The sequence below is a fragment of the Aquarana catesbeiana genome, linkage group LG12 (genome assembly GCF_042186555.1).
Source record: "Aquarana catesbeiana isolate 2022-GZ linkage group LG12, ASM4218655v1, whole genome shotgun sequence".
NCBI classification, from domain to species: Eukaryota; Metazoa; Chordata; class Amphibia; order Anura; family Ranidae; genus Aquarana; species Aquarana catesbeiana.
In genome coordinates this window covers 9,190,987-9,205,948 of record NC_133335.1, presented here as the reverse complement: position 1 = coordinate 9,205,948, position 14,962 = coordinate 9,190,987, and the positions used below count along the sequence as shown (strand labels likewise).

The window sequence follows — 14,962 nt, the reverse complement described above, 5'->3', positions numbered from 1 at the left end:
GTCGCGCGACTTTTCCGTGATTTCAGGGAATGCCTGTGTAAACTTGAGGTCTATGGACTCATCAAAGTTGGACCAAATTAGTAGAGGGACTACTTTGAAGTCGGTGCGACTTAAAGTCGCACAGATATGAATGGTTATCATTGGGAATCATGGGGTATGACTTGTCATGTGACTCTGATGTCCAAAGCCATAGGAAAAGTCACACAAGTGTGAAAGGGGCCTTACCTGTGGTCCACTGTCACAGCGTCAGCTGATCTGTGCCACTTCCCCGTTGTCTGGGCTGTAGAGAAGGGTACTGGGGGCATCAGTCAAATTGCTGGGAGGGAGGGAGTAGGGGGCTGTGTGTGTTTATGGATGCACGCAGCACGGGCTGGGAGCGTACACACATGAGTGTCCCCTTAGAGGCCAGCTAGCTAAGGAGACACCCATGACCAGGCAGGAAAAGACAGCAGTTTGGGGACCGGCCACAGCAGAATAAAAACAGGCAATTTTATCAAAGAAAATCCACCATATAAAAATTAAAATAAAAGTAAATTTAATATCAATTTAAACAATCACAATTTTTAATGACAACAACCAAATACAGAAAAGGGTCATTGAGATGTTTATTGTACAAAGTCACATAAATTCTGCCCATATCTCATTATTTCATAAATCCAAAAATCTTAGCCAGTCTGTATATATATATATCTGATGCGGTATAATGACCGCTCTTCCATCTAAATGGCTTCTGACACTGTATTGTCTGCTCAGCAGGCTGTACATGGGAGGAGGGTGATGCAAAAGAAAAGGAAGCATTTAAATAGAAGTTATCCCTACAAGTGTTCCAATATGGCCGCCCATTTTGGACGTGCCTTTCACTTCTTAAAAAGATTTCCGTTTGCTAATAAAAATCTTCAAGGACTGTGACCTAGACACAGCATTTCATGTGTCTACATATCCCCCAGAGCTAAAAGCAAGTTGAACATTTCCAGTTGGCTTGTAAACAATGAAAGAAGCGGAATAATTGAAGATGCATATCATTTATGGCGCTGCCAAATAAATCTGTACAGAGGTGGTGGGGGTTTACACTTTAAAGTTGAAGTTTCCCTTTAAACAAGGAGGCAACAGAATCACGAAAGATGGTCGTCTTGCTGTTCCAGAGTCAGTTGTCCGATCCCATCGCAGATGGTGGAGAGGTTTAAACATTGTCGGGGTGGATTGGGGTTGGCGGGGGAGGACGTGCGTGGTGGTTGCTCCTGGATTTCTAGAGAAAAAGAAGGTTCTGATTTCATATTTTTAGTGCAGATGATGTAATCACTCATTGTGAGCCATGAACGTATCTTCCACTTTTCCCTCACCGGGGGACGGGCTGCTATACCGTCTGCAAACTGAAGGGCTAGCTTTTTGTAGCCTAAAAATTGCCACTGATTCTGATGCTTTTCTGTCCAATTGATTTTTTTTTGTATTGAATTTCTAAAAAAAGTCCACTATGCCACATGTGCGGGTCTATCGAGAGCATTCTGAAATTTACCAACCTGTATAACTCTTTCTTTTTTACCCTGATGGAATACATCGGATGACTGTTTTAAATGGAGCCAGAGCAGCCCATGAGCTGCCATGGGGCCCTGGGGTAGGAAGGGGACCCCATTAGGGAGCCTGTTAAGGAAAACTAAACTGTGAAGTTTCCAGTATAGGAGGGCCAAAGTCAGAACTCAGGAATGGTCCTAGTCAAAGATCCCCTTTTGAAAAACCGTTTAGTTATCCTAGCATGGCGATTTATTGCCCTCTGAACTCCTGCTCCAAACAGAGATTAACCCTGTATGCAGCCATCAATCCCAGAGTTTCTCCTCAGCTAAAACCTGATAGGACAGCTGAGGTTTGTAGTTAGGGTTGCCACCTGTCCGGGATTCACCCGGACAGTTCGGGCTTGGAATCATGCGTCCGGGTTTCAGACCACCTGAAACCCGGACACATTATTCAGACCAGACTATGGCTTCCCAGCAGGGTTGCTGGCTGCAGTTGTGTAAGCTGATAGTGTACACAACTACACACACAGACACACACACAGACAGAAGAGGAGAGAGGGCTCAATCTGCTCCTCTTCCTCCCGCCCCTACCCCTCTGTGTCTGCCCACACTCCAATCCCCGGCGCTGTGCCTCAGAAAGAAGAAGAGAGAAGGCGGTAAGCCGACATCTTGTTACACCCACCGGAGTCTTGCGTTTAACACTTGTTTTTAACAGTAAACTCAGCTTATATGGTGAAAGTAGTTTTAAATCCGTAAGACTGTTTTGATGTTGATTTTTTTTAAAGCAGCGGTCTTCTGTCAGATTAGCAATCCTCTGAGATCAAGCAGGTTTTCCGCTGCTTTTTAAAAATTCAACATCAAAAACAGTCCGACGGATTTTTAAATCCTGTATTTCACTATAAAAGCTGAGTATACTGGTAAAAATAAAAGTGTGAAATGCAAAACTCCGGCGGGTGTAACAAGATGTTCGCTTGCCGCCTTCTCACTGTATCCTCACTGTGGAGGAGTGCGGGGTGTAGCAAGATGGCGGCGACGGAACGTCACTTCCTTTACAAAATCTGACAGGGGGGGGTCGCCTAATCTGACGAAACACACTGGCCAAAGCTTATGTACCCCGAAACGTGACATCACAGTGTGGCTGGAGATGTATAAACCAATAATAAGAACCATAACTATTCACCTTCAGCCATTGAGAGATCGGAGGCGTTCATCGAACTATCTTCGCTTTGACTGCTGTTGAGCCACTCCAAGGGCGGCGGTTGCTCCGCCCCCTGCGAGGCGTACTGCGCACCAGAGCCATCGGTCAGAGCGGCTGAGTCTCCTTTCGAAACAAAAAAAAAGTGGGATGAAAAAGCAGAAATGCAACTTGAAAAAATAAACTGCCAACAGATATAAAACACACAACTTATTGCAGCTCTGTATTCATTAATGACGTTTTTATTTTTTTTGTAATGCAAGCGTCTAAATATGATTTGGTATCAGACCCCCTGTACAGCAAAGCTCAGACAGGGAGAGGGAGACACAGCACAAGGAGCCAATCAGTTGTGCAGCAGTGCTCACAGTTCCTTGTGCTAATAAAGATCATTCTGATAGGTGGAGAGAGCAAAGTGACAGAAAGATGAACTATCAGTCTGCAGCTTCTCCTTATACTGTCCAGTCACAGGCTGGGGGGGGGGGGGGGGGGCAGGAGTGGCGGCTGCCCTGGGCACTGCCTGTAGGTGTTACTTAACAGCAACAGAGAACAATCAGATCTCCTGTCCTGCCAGACATGGCTGCTCTGTGTGGCTGAGCTGTGTAAAATTTCTAAACTGGATGGACAGAAATACAAAAAGCTCCCTTGTAAGAATTTTATTCTGTGTATTTAACAGTTGTCAGGAGTTCAGCTTTAACCGCTTTACCACCGCCCACATAGACTTCAGCAGGAGTGGCCGCTCTGTGCCTGGATCACATACCTAGTACATGATCTGACACTTCTAGGTCTGGGGCGCACGTGCGCACCGCCAGCGGCCCCCCCACGCCCCGCTGTGATTAGACACAGCGGACTTGATATCTGCCGACACTCACCGATCACTAGGCAGAGAGCCAGAACGGCGATCCACCTATGTAAACAAGGCAGATCGCCACTTTGTCAGTAGGGAAGGCATGGATCCCGTTAGACATGTGAAATTTGAATGTAACACATTTTTTCGAATATTCGGAAATTAAAAAATTTGGAAATTCAAAAATCCGAAATTTCGGAAATGTGGAAATTCGATGATCCAAAAATAGGAACAAAAATCAGAAAATTCGAAAAGCCGAAAATCTGAAATGATAACTACTAAATTATAGGTATTGGAATTTCCTTAGAAATTTGGCTGTTAGAGAACGGAATGAATACGAATTTATCCGACATTACGATTTATCCGAAATAACGAATGCCGCATCTGAAGGAAGGGAACGTAACAAATTAATAATAATAAATAACAATAACTTTTTATTATAAATATTATTAATTCATTCAGTTCCATTTGTTTTTCGATGCGGCATTTGTTATTTTGGATAATTCGTATTTGTTACATTCACTAACAGCCAAAATTGAAAGGAAATTCCAAAATCTATAATTTAATACTTAGTTATTATTTCAAATGTTCATTCTTTCGAATTTTCTTTGTTTTTTTTTTTGGATTTTCAAATTTTTGGATTTTCTAATTTCTGAATTTTCAAATTTCCGAATTTCCGGATTTTTGAATTTCCGGATTTCCGAATTTTCAATTTTCCAGATTTTCGAATTTTTGGATTTTCGAATTTCGAATATATGTATATTTTTATTTGCTATTTTTTCCCACAAAAAGTGGAATTACCCTTTAATGCTTGGGTTGTTTCACCATAGCTGAACAGGCTAATGCAACCTCCATAGTCTATAAATTGCTTATCGGTATGGAGGTTTGATAAAACCAGAGGTCAAGTGTTTCTCAGGGCAGAAAATGACCCCAGAAGACACTACCCTGTTACAGACTCTAGAAGTGTCTACTGCACCTTATAGAAAATCTTCTCTCTTGATGTACAGCCCAGAGGAAAACTCTGAACAGGCTAAGGGCTGTGTCTATGAAGACATTTTATGGGCTGTTCTAGACTGCCATAGACTGACCAATAAGCATACCTGGGGCATTCCTCTCAGGAAACGATGGATAGTTCAAGAGCCTGTACTCACAGGCTCAACAACACAGCAAAAGTAACAAACACAAAGAGCACCTTTAATGCCCCATCTGGGCACTTGCTTGTTTCTGCTGATACAGCAAAGTTTTTACCTGTCATGTAACCGAGATCCTGGCTGTCTCCACCGTTCACCAAGTTATCACCTACTGTAAAATTTTGACTGTTTTGAATATAAAAGGTGTAATTTTTAATCACAGGAGGATGGATCTGGGTATCTGTAATTAAAAAAAAAAAAAATTATTATTATTACTATTATTACCACAGTTGCCAGCAAATTGGATCAACTTTCCCGATACAGAATGCAGGACTACCAAAGGTTACAGGCTTGCGATTATTATGGTTTTGGATCGAAGGGTGTCGGAGAACACTTCAATTCTTGTTTCATGACCACACAGGAAGTGAAGGAGCAATCTCTCTAATGGGGACATCGGCAGTAATGAGATCTGAAAGAGGGTTCTCTGCTCTACCCAAAACTAAAAAAGAGGAAAAACTTTGGCTGGAGTTAGAAAGTAATTATTAGAGTGAAGCAGATATTAGAAGCTCGTTGGATACACAGCAACAGATTACCTTATTGAGACTAAAGATATATATAAAAGCTGCTGGGAATATTCCTCAATCAGTAGGTTCAGATCAGCTCATCCTGCCCACATTCAAGGATGCCGGCCCATAACCCCAAGTCCAATACTAAACTAAGGCCACCAAGGCGATGGTCAACAGATGGTTATCTCAGGGGCTGAGTGTGGTTATAAATGCTATATTTTTATTGAGACTCAAAAATATATAAAATGTCTTGGGATTTCTAGTGTCCCAACAGCTGATGGTCTGATGGGAAAAAAAGAAATTGGATCGGTGGGACAATTCACCCTATTTAGGGACCAGTGATGTCACTTGTTGAATCTTAGGAACCGTGACCTTGTATGAGTGAGGTCCAGATGATAAGGGAGGTGTTCTTGATGACAATAATTGTTTTGGGAGATGGAAATGTGGATGTTTATCTATATATTTACTATTTTTTTTTATATTTTGGAGGATCAATAAAGATATTAATTCTCATAACTGCACCCAGCCCTGGAATAATCATTTCTAAGGCCTTCACTTTGGTGGCATTAGTTAAGTATAGATCACCACTATGGTGGCTGCACATGTATTAATATGGTCATTTGGGCAGGCAAGATAAAGGGTTTTGGCTTGGTCTAGACGAGGGTTTCTAAACCAGGGTCCCATAGAAGTCTGAGGTTCCTCCAGAGGTTTCTAGGGCTTCCTTGAGCAATGAGCAATTTCTGCCGCTTAGATATCGCCCACTGACACCATTGAGCCTTTTAACTATCTGTAAGGGGGTAATTCTTCCCAATGGCCACAAGTATAAGGAGCATTCTTCCCAATGACCATCACACTAACGTATCATGAGTTGTAGATATACATAGTAATTATTAGCAGGGGTTCCCTGAGACCTGGAAAGTTATTTCAAGGGTTCCTGTGTGTTGAAAAGGTTGAGAAAGTCTGCTAGACCAAGCTTGGTTTAGACAAAGCTTGGTCCCTTCTTTTGTCTCCATGGCTTGGTAAGGCCATGGAGACAAACGAAGAATCTGAGTGCTTGGACTATCAAGCATCCACACACTAATATAAATTCAGCTTTGGATGGTTGTAGAATTAAAAAATGTCTACCTAAAGGGTCAGTCCATCCAAAGCCAGTATTTCAATGTTTGATGGATGCTGAAGAGCGTTCGGACATTATCTTCTATCTCTCTGCCCATTTTGAGGGGCTTCCATCAATCCTGCTTGTTTATACCTTTTTTTTTTATTATGAAGACTGTAACGTAGGACACACAAAAAGGTGGCAGGGGGGACACCAAATGCCACCAATGAACAGGAACAGAGTTGGGATTTACTGTATGTCAGATCTTGTTGTGGGAGTACCCATGACATATTAAAAGTCAAGAGCTGACTCAGTCCATCCGGCTCCATAGAACTAAAATCACTTTTGAGTGGACAGGCCCTTTAAAAGGAAAAGTATGGCCAAAGCTTTTTTGGCCCTACTTCTCCTGTGGATCACAGGAGTTCACTTCATTCTGCACTCCTGTGATCCATAATCAGCCAACAGAGGGCTAAAGTCGGCTGTTGGCTGACATCACTGAGCCGGTCCTCATGCTGGAGAGATCCCAACTGTAATGTTGGGACCCACCCAGATGCCTGACTGGCAGCTGGCTCAGGCTCTCAGCAAGCCGCTGAGAGCCTGAGACGGCCACTCCCGCCACCCTCCCCAATCCGACAGCCCGGCGCTCCAGTGAGCACTGGAGGGGCAGGGCACAGAGCAGCGACTGAGCATGCGTGTTTGTACTTTCAACTTATGTGTGACGGATTTGTGTACTGACCATAGGAAAATCTGACGTCTGCCGAAAATTTACTAGCCTGTCTTCAAACATTTGCTGGCCGAAAATTGGGCAACAGTTGTCAAAAAGAGCGTACTAACGGTAAGATTTTAGGACAACAGTCTGTCAACAGACATTCCCCTGCCAACAGTCGTACCGTGTGTACAAGGCTTTAGGCATAGGCGTGCGCACAGGGTGTGCCAGGTGTGCCTGGGCACACCCTAATTGCCTTGTGTGGTGCATATTCCCCCCTGTTTAGACCACTGATATTTCATCCACCCCAAAAAAGTTACACAAGCTAAAAAATTTTGGGACAAGAAAATTAACAAAATTACACTGTCCACTGTCCTACTGATACCATCAGTACATATACACATGCATATGTATTTGAGCTTTGGGGTGCACACCCTAATGCAAGAGGCTGCGCACACCTATGGCTTTAGGGCAGGGATATGCAATTAGTGGACCTCCAGCTGTTGCAGAACTACAAGTCCCATGAGGCATAGCAAGACTGACAGCCACAAGCATGACACCCAGAGGCAGAGTCTTGATGGGACTTGTAGTTTTGCAACAGCTGGAGGTCCGCTAATTGCATATCCCTGCTTTAGGGGAAGACTCCAATTTTTTTTTACCTTTAGCTTATGGGATAAAAATTGATGCCTACAGTGCATCCGAAAAGTATTTACAGCGTTTCACTTTTTCCACATTTTGTTATCTTACAGCTTTATTCCAAAATGGATTAAATTCATTATTTTCCTTAAAATTCTACAAACAATCCCCCATAATGACAACGTGAAAAAAATCATAAGCATCACAGGCTCCTCCCATGTACATAAGTATCACAGGCTCCTCCCATGTACATAAGTATCACAGGCTCCTCCCATGTACATAAGTATCACAGGCTCCTCCCATGTACATAAGTATCACAGACTCCTCCCATGTACATAAGTATCACAGGCTCCTCCCATGTACATAAGTATCACAGGCTCCTCCCATGTACATAAGTATCACAGGCTCCTCCCATGTACATAAGTATCACAGACTCCTCCCATGTACATAAGTATCACAGGCTCCTCCCATGTACATAAGTATCACAGGCTCCTCCCATGTACATAAGTATCACAGGCTCCTCCCATGTACATAAGTATCACAGGCTCCTCCCATGTACATAAGTATCACAGGCTCCTCCCATGTACATAAGTATCACAGGCTCCTCCCATGTACATAAGTATCACAGCCTTTCCTTAATACTTTGGTGAAGCTCGTTTGGAACCAATTACAGCCTCAAGTCTTTTTGAGTATGATGCTACAAGCTTGGCACACCTACTTTTGGGCAGTTTCTCCCATTCTTCTTTGCAGGACCTCACCAGCTCCATCTGGTTGGATGGGGAGTGTCGGTGCACAGCCGTTTTCAGATCTCTCCAGAGATGTTCAAGTCTGGGCTCTGGCTGGGCCACTCAAGGACATTCACAGAGTTGTCCCGTAGCCACTCCTTTGTTATTTTGGCTCTGTGCTTAGGGTCGCTGTCCTGTTGGAAGATGAACCTTCACCCCTGTCTGAGGTCCAGAGCACTCTGGAGCAGGTTTTGATCAAGGATGTCTCTGTACATTGCAGCATTCATCTTTCCCTCAATCCTGACTAGTCTCCAAGTTCCTGCCACTAAAAACCATCCCCAGATCACGATGCTGCCACCACTATGCTTCACTGTAGGGATGGTATTGGCCAGGTGATGAGCGGTGCCTGGTTTCCTCCAGACATGATGCTTGCCATTCAGGTCAAAGAGTTCAATCTTTGTTTCATCAGACCACTAAACTTAGCCAGGTGGCCCACTCTAGGAAGAGTCCTGGTGGTTCCAAAACTTCTTCCATTTACAGATCATGGAGGCCACTGTGCTGATTGGGACCTTCAATGCTGCAGACCTTTTTCTGTACCCTTCCCCAGATCTGTGCCTCCATACAATCCTGTCTCGGAGGTCTACAGACAATTGCTTGGACTTCATGGCTTGGTTTGTTCTCTGACATGCAGTGGTAACTGTGGGACCTTCTATAGACAGGTGTGTGCCTTTCCAAATCATGTCCAATCAACTGACTTACCACAGGTGGACTGCAATCAAGTTGTAGAAACATCTCAAGGATGATCAGTGGAAACAGGAGGCACCTGAGCTCAATTCTGAGTGTCATGGCAAAGGCTGTGATACTTCTGTACATGGGAGGAGCCTGTGATACTTATGTACATGGGAGGAGCCTGTGAATACTTATGTACATGGGAGGAGCCTGTGAATACTTATGTACATGGGAGGAGCCTGTGAATACTTATGTACATGGGAGGAGTCTGTGATACTTATGTACATGGGAGGAGTCTGTGATACTTATGTACATGGGAGGAGCCTGTGATACTTATGTACATGGGAGGAGCCTGTGATACTTATGTACATGGGAGGAGCCTGTGATACTTATGTACATGGGAGGAGCCTGTGATACTTATGTACATGGGAGGAGCCTGTGATACTTATGTACATGGGAGGAGCCTGTGATACTTATGTACATGGGAGGAGCCTGTGATACTTATGTACATGGGAGGAGCCTGTGATACTTATGTACATGGGAGGAGCCTGTGATACTTATGTACATGGGAGGAGTCTGTGATACTTATGTACATGGGATTTTTGTTTGTTTTTTATTGTTAATACATTTGCAAAGATTTCAAACAAACGTCTTTCACGTTGTCATTATGTGGGAGTGTTTGTAGAATTTTGAGGAAAATAATGAATTTAATCAATTTTGGAATAAGGCTGTTACATAACATAATGTGGAAGTGAAGCGCTGTGAATACTTACCGGATGCACTGTAAATAGTTTTGGTCAGAATTTTGCAGGATGTGCCATGAAATAAGCACAAACTAAGGGACATAAGGAACTCACAGCTCTGGATGGTGCTCCAGCCATTCGGAAATTGGGTAAGATTCTGACCTCCCACGTATGTATGATCCGGTGAGGAAACTCCTATCAGTGCTGAAAGACAGTGAACATTTTTAATGTGAGATAAATCATTTAGCAGTAATAAGAATTGTTTACATTTTTTAACTAAAATAAATAATTTTTCATTTAGAACAGGGATAAGCATATTTGCCTGGGCTCAATTTCCCCAGGGTTCAGTGAAACAAAGGCAGCAAATCGTATTGAACTCTATAGGAGATGAAACCTGTTAGCGAGTTCTGGCTATTATTATGGCTAATAGGCAAACTACGTGTAGGCAGGTGCAGTCTGCTTTCTCCACTGCAGGTGGCGCTCAACTGCAGTGGCATTTCTAAGAGAGAAGAAGTCAGGAGGAAAATGGTTTCCTGGGTCACTGGGGAAGCTATCCGGTTTGTTGCTGTCGCCCCCATGTGACTCTGGTGGCCATCTTGGATCAGGCAGAGTCTATTTAAGACCCTGGCTGGCGGGCGTGGCGCGCACTACGCATGTACGTAGCATAGGGACAGGTCAGGGACAGTGACCAGCGGTAGGGAAAGGTTTCAGATGAGTAGGGAAGGGATAGGGACACTCAATCCTTCCTGGAATCTTCCCATTTGGGCACATTCCACCCCTTAAAGCAGATGCTGTCATCAGCACATCTGAAACCTGCTCTGCTACACATTGCTGTCACATTTTGTGAGTGTTCCCGGTCAGGGGCCTTCCCACTGGGCTGTTTGTGAAGTTCGAACCTTAACCCCTTCATGCCAACGTAACTGATATATGCGGCCTTCTGCTTCAAGTGGTTGTACCTAGATGATATGTAGCTGCAGGCTTCACCCTGGTACCGTTATTTAGAGCGGACGGTCAGTCTACTTGTAATAACAACCAGTGCGGTTAATAAGTTGCTCAGCTGTTATTACAAGCAGCAGAAGGGGACACCCCCCCCCCCATTCCTGACGCCTTCTGCGGCTGGCCTGGGCTCTCCCGACCAGCCGGCACATCCACCGGCCGCAGACCCCCAAAAAAAGCCAGAATCGGATTTAATTGGGTCTCGGATCTGCTAACCCGAAAGCAATGTCATGACATCACTTCTGGTTTACTTGAGCTTTTTGAATGATTTTAAGTAGAAAGGGAGGGATCTGGGATCTTACAGACCCCAGATTTCTCCAAAAAAAAATACTTGACATGTGACTATTGCTTATTACATTAAAAGTGTAATAAAAGCAATAAAAGTGATACATTTTTTTAAAGGGAAAGTGTAAAAAAAAAAAAATTGAAAGCGCCCCATCCCCCCATGCTTGCACGCAGAAGCGACCGCATACATAAGTCGCGCCCGCAAATGTAAACAGGGTTCATACCACACGTGAGGTATTGCTGCAATCGTTAGAGTGAGAGCAATAATTCTACCGCTAGACCTCCTCTGTAACTCTAAACTGGTAACTGTTAAAAAATTTTAAAGCATCACCTATGAATATTTTTAAGTACCACAATTTGTCACCATGCCACAATCGTGGGCAATTTTAAAGCGTGATATTTTAGGTATCTATTTACTCGGTGTAACATCATCTTTCACATTATACAAAAAAATAACATTTTTAAATAGCAAGGCTAGGCCCAAATTTACTAGCAACAAAGAGCACAGGCTGTAATTTTACGACAAGAATTAAGGTACTGCAGAGGATACAGCAGTGTGATATTGTTCAGTAGCAGAACAGTTTCAATTAGGGATGATAGGCCTAACTGGTGTATGCCTTACTTTTATTTTATATATGGGGATAGGAAGCGGTGCGGTGAATGGGAGTGATATGAAGTGAGGCGGTTTGGGGTGTACACTCTTCCTCCACTTACTGGGAAGAGAAGGCAACTCTAAGAACCGGATGTTCAAAAAGAAGTGAATGCTGAACTTTGAGCACCCCAATCTTAAAAAAGACCCTATCACCATATAATAAAAATCAAGAAGCACCTTAAATATGTATATTTAAATATCATATTTGTTGCAAATAATTGTATCTAATCTTTTGAAAAATTGTCCTGTGTGTGGAGTGTAACATGTACAGATCAACCGCCACCCCTCACCCCCAGCCCTGAATTATCACCAAGTACAGGTCCTTCTGTAGTCCTCACCAGTGTCATTGTTACATTGTGTGCCATTACAAAGTTGATTGTTCGGGTTTTCAGCCTCTGTCTGATTTGGAGAAGTTGTATCATCAGTATGATTATTGTCTGAAGGGATCGTACTTCTTCTCAGCTCTTCACATTCTGCAGATACAAATTGAAACTTTAATCAGATATAACAGGAGAGTCACAATGTAATACAATTCTCTGAACCCCGGAGGACTCTGCTCCTTCCTCTATCTAACCCTCCTCTCCTGAAATACTCTGCACTGCTGGAGGACTCTGCTCCTTCCTCCATAACTCTCCTCTCCTGAAATACTCTGCACTGCTGGAGGACTCTGCTCCTTCCTCCATAACTCTCCTCTCCTGAAATACTCTGCACTGCTGGAGGACTCTGCTCCTTCCCCTATAACTCTCCTCTCCTGAAATACTCTGTATGGAGGACTCTGCTCCTTCCTCTATAACTCTCCTCTCCTGAAATACTCTGCACTGCTGGAGGACTCTGCTCCTTCCTCTATAACTCTCCCCTCCTGAAATACTCTGCACTGCTGGAGGACTCTGCTCCTTCCTCTATAACTCTCCTCTCCTGAAATACTCTGCACTACTAGAGGACTCTGCTCCTTCCTCTATAACTCTCCCCTCCTGAAATACTCTGCTCTGCTGGAGGACTCTGCTCCTTCCTCTATAACTCTCCTCTCCTGAAATACTCTGCACTGCTGGAGGACTCTGCTCCTTCCTCTATAACTCTCCCCTCCTGAAATACTCTGCACTGCTGGAGGACTCTGCTCCTTCCTCCATAACTCTCCTCTCCTGAAATACTCTGCTCTGCTGGAGGACTCTGCTCCTTCCTCTATAACTCTCCTCTCCTGAAATACTCTGTACTGCTGGAGGACTCTGCTCCTTCCTCTATAACTCTCCCCTCCTGAAATACTCTGCTCTGCTGGAGGACTCTGCTCCTTCCTCTATAACTCTCCTCTCCTGAAATACTCTGCACTGCTGGAGGACTCTGCTCCTTCCTCTATAACTCTCCTCTCCTGAAATACTCTGCACTGCTGGAGGACTCTGCTCCTTCCTCTATAACTCTCCTCTCCTGAAATACTCTGCTGGAGGACTCTGCTCCTTCCTCTATAACTCTCCTCTCCTGAAATACTCTGCACTGCTGGAGGACTCTGCTCCTTCCTCTATAACTCTCCTCTCCTGAAATACTCTGCCCTGCTGGAGGACTCTGCTCCTTCCTCTATAACTCTCCTCTCCTGAAATACTCTGCTGGAGGACTCTGCTCCTTCCTCTATAACTCTCCTCTCCTGAAATACTCTGCTGGAGGACTCTGCTCCTTCCTCTATAACTCTCCCCTCCTGAAATACTCTGCTCTGCTGAAAAACAGCTCCTTCTTCTACCTAACTCTCCTCTCCTGAAATACTCTGTACTGCTGGAGAACTCTGCTCCTTCCTCTATAACTCTCCTCTCCTGAAATACTCTGCACTGCTGGAGGACTCTGCTCCTTCCTCTATAACTCTCCTCTCCTGAAATACTCTGCACTGCTGGAGGACTCTTCTCCTTCCTCTATAACTCTCCTCTCCTGAAATACTCTGCTCTGCTGGAGGACTCTGCTCCTTCCTCTATAACTCTCCTCTCCTGAAATACTCTGCTCTGCTGGAGGACTCTGCTCCTTCCTCTATAACTCTCCTCTCCTGAAATACTCTGCACTGCTGGAGGACTCTGCTCCTTCCTCTATAACTCTCCTCTCCTGAAATACTCTGCTCTGCTGGAGGACTCTGCTCCTTCCTCTATAACTCTCCTCTCCTGAAATACTCTGCACTGCTGGAGGACTCTGCTCCTTCCTCTATAACTCTCCTCTCCTGAAATACTCTGCACTGCTGGAGGACTCTGCTCCTTCCTCTATAACTCTCCTCTCCTGAAATACTCTGCACTGCTGGAGGACTCTGCTCCTTCCTCTATAACTCTCCTCTCCTAAAATACTCTAACTCTGCTCCTTCATCTACCTAACCCTCCTCTCCTGAAATACCCTGCTTAATTTCAGTGGTAGTTTTAGCAGCAATGCATTCTTAACATCAAGCAGTAATAGACCCACTTTGACCAGCAGATACTCTATATTGCCAAAAGTATTGGGACAGCCCTCCAAATCATTGGTTTCAGGTGTTCCAATCACCCCCATGCCCACAGGTGTATGAAAATCAAGTCCCTAGGCATGCAGACTGCTTCTTCAAACATTTGTGAAAGAATGGGTCGCTCTCAGGAGCTCAGTGAAAAACAAGCGTGGTACAGTGATAGGTTGCCACCTGTGCCATAAGTTCATCCGTGAAATTTCCTTGCTACCAAATATTACACGATCACCTGTTAGTGGTATTATAACAAAGTGGAAAGAATTTGGGAATAACAACAACTCAGCCATGGAGTGGTAGGCCACGTAAAATGACAGAGCGGGGTCAGGGCATGCTGAAGCTCACAGTGCGCGGAAGTGGCCAACTGTCTGCAAAGCCCATAGCTACAGAACTCCAAACTTGGTGTGGCCTTCAGATTAGCACAACAACAGTGTGTAGAGAGCTTCATGGAATGGGTTTCCATGGCCGAGCAGCTGCTTCCAAGCCTTACATTACCAAGTGCAATGCAAAGCGTTGGATGCCGTGGTGTAAAGCACGTCGCCACTGGACTCTAGAGCGGTGGGGACGTGTTTTGTGGAGTGACGAATTACGCTTCTCTGTCTGGCAATCCAATGGACGTGTCTGAGTTTGGCGGTTGCCAGGAGAACGGTAGTTGCCTGATTGCATTGTGCCTAGTGTAAAGTTTGGTGGAGGAGGGAT

The 14,962-nt window shown here is 44.4% G+C and overlaps 1 protein-coding gene across 2 annotated transcripts in view; it reads right to left on the bottom strand.

The window, feature by feature from the left end:
* Positions 1 to 512: 512 nt before the first annotated feature.
* The window catches only part of ZBP1 (Z-DNA binding protein 1), a 29,814-nt gene continuing 15,364 nt past the window's right edge, over positions 513 to 14,962 (bottom strand). For both annotated transcript variants that reach the window (XM_073607210.1, XM_073607209.1), the window contains 5 exons: positions 12,150 to 12,284; positions 9,993 to 10,082; positions 4,796 to 4,918; positions 2,689 to 2,829; positions 513 to 1,246 (listed from right to left, as the gene is read on the bottom strand). In XM_073607210.1, the coding sequence (XP_073463311.1) occupies positions 1,113 to 1,246; positions 2,689 to 2,829; positions 4,796 to 4,918; positions 9,993 to 10,082; positions 12,150 to 12,284 (623 nt within the window). In that variant the 3' untranslated portion in view covers positions 513 to 1,112. The remainder of the gene's footprint in view (positions 1,247 to 2,688; positions 2,830 to 4,795; positions 4,919 to 9,992; positions 10,083 to 12,149; positions 12,285 to 14,962) is intronic.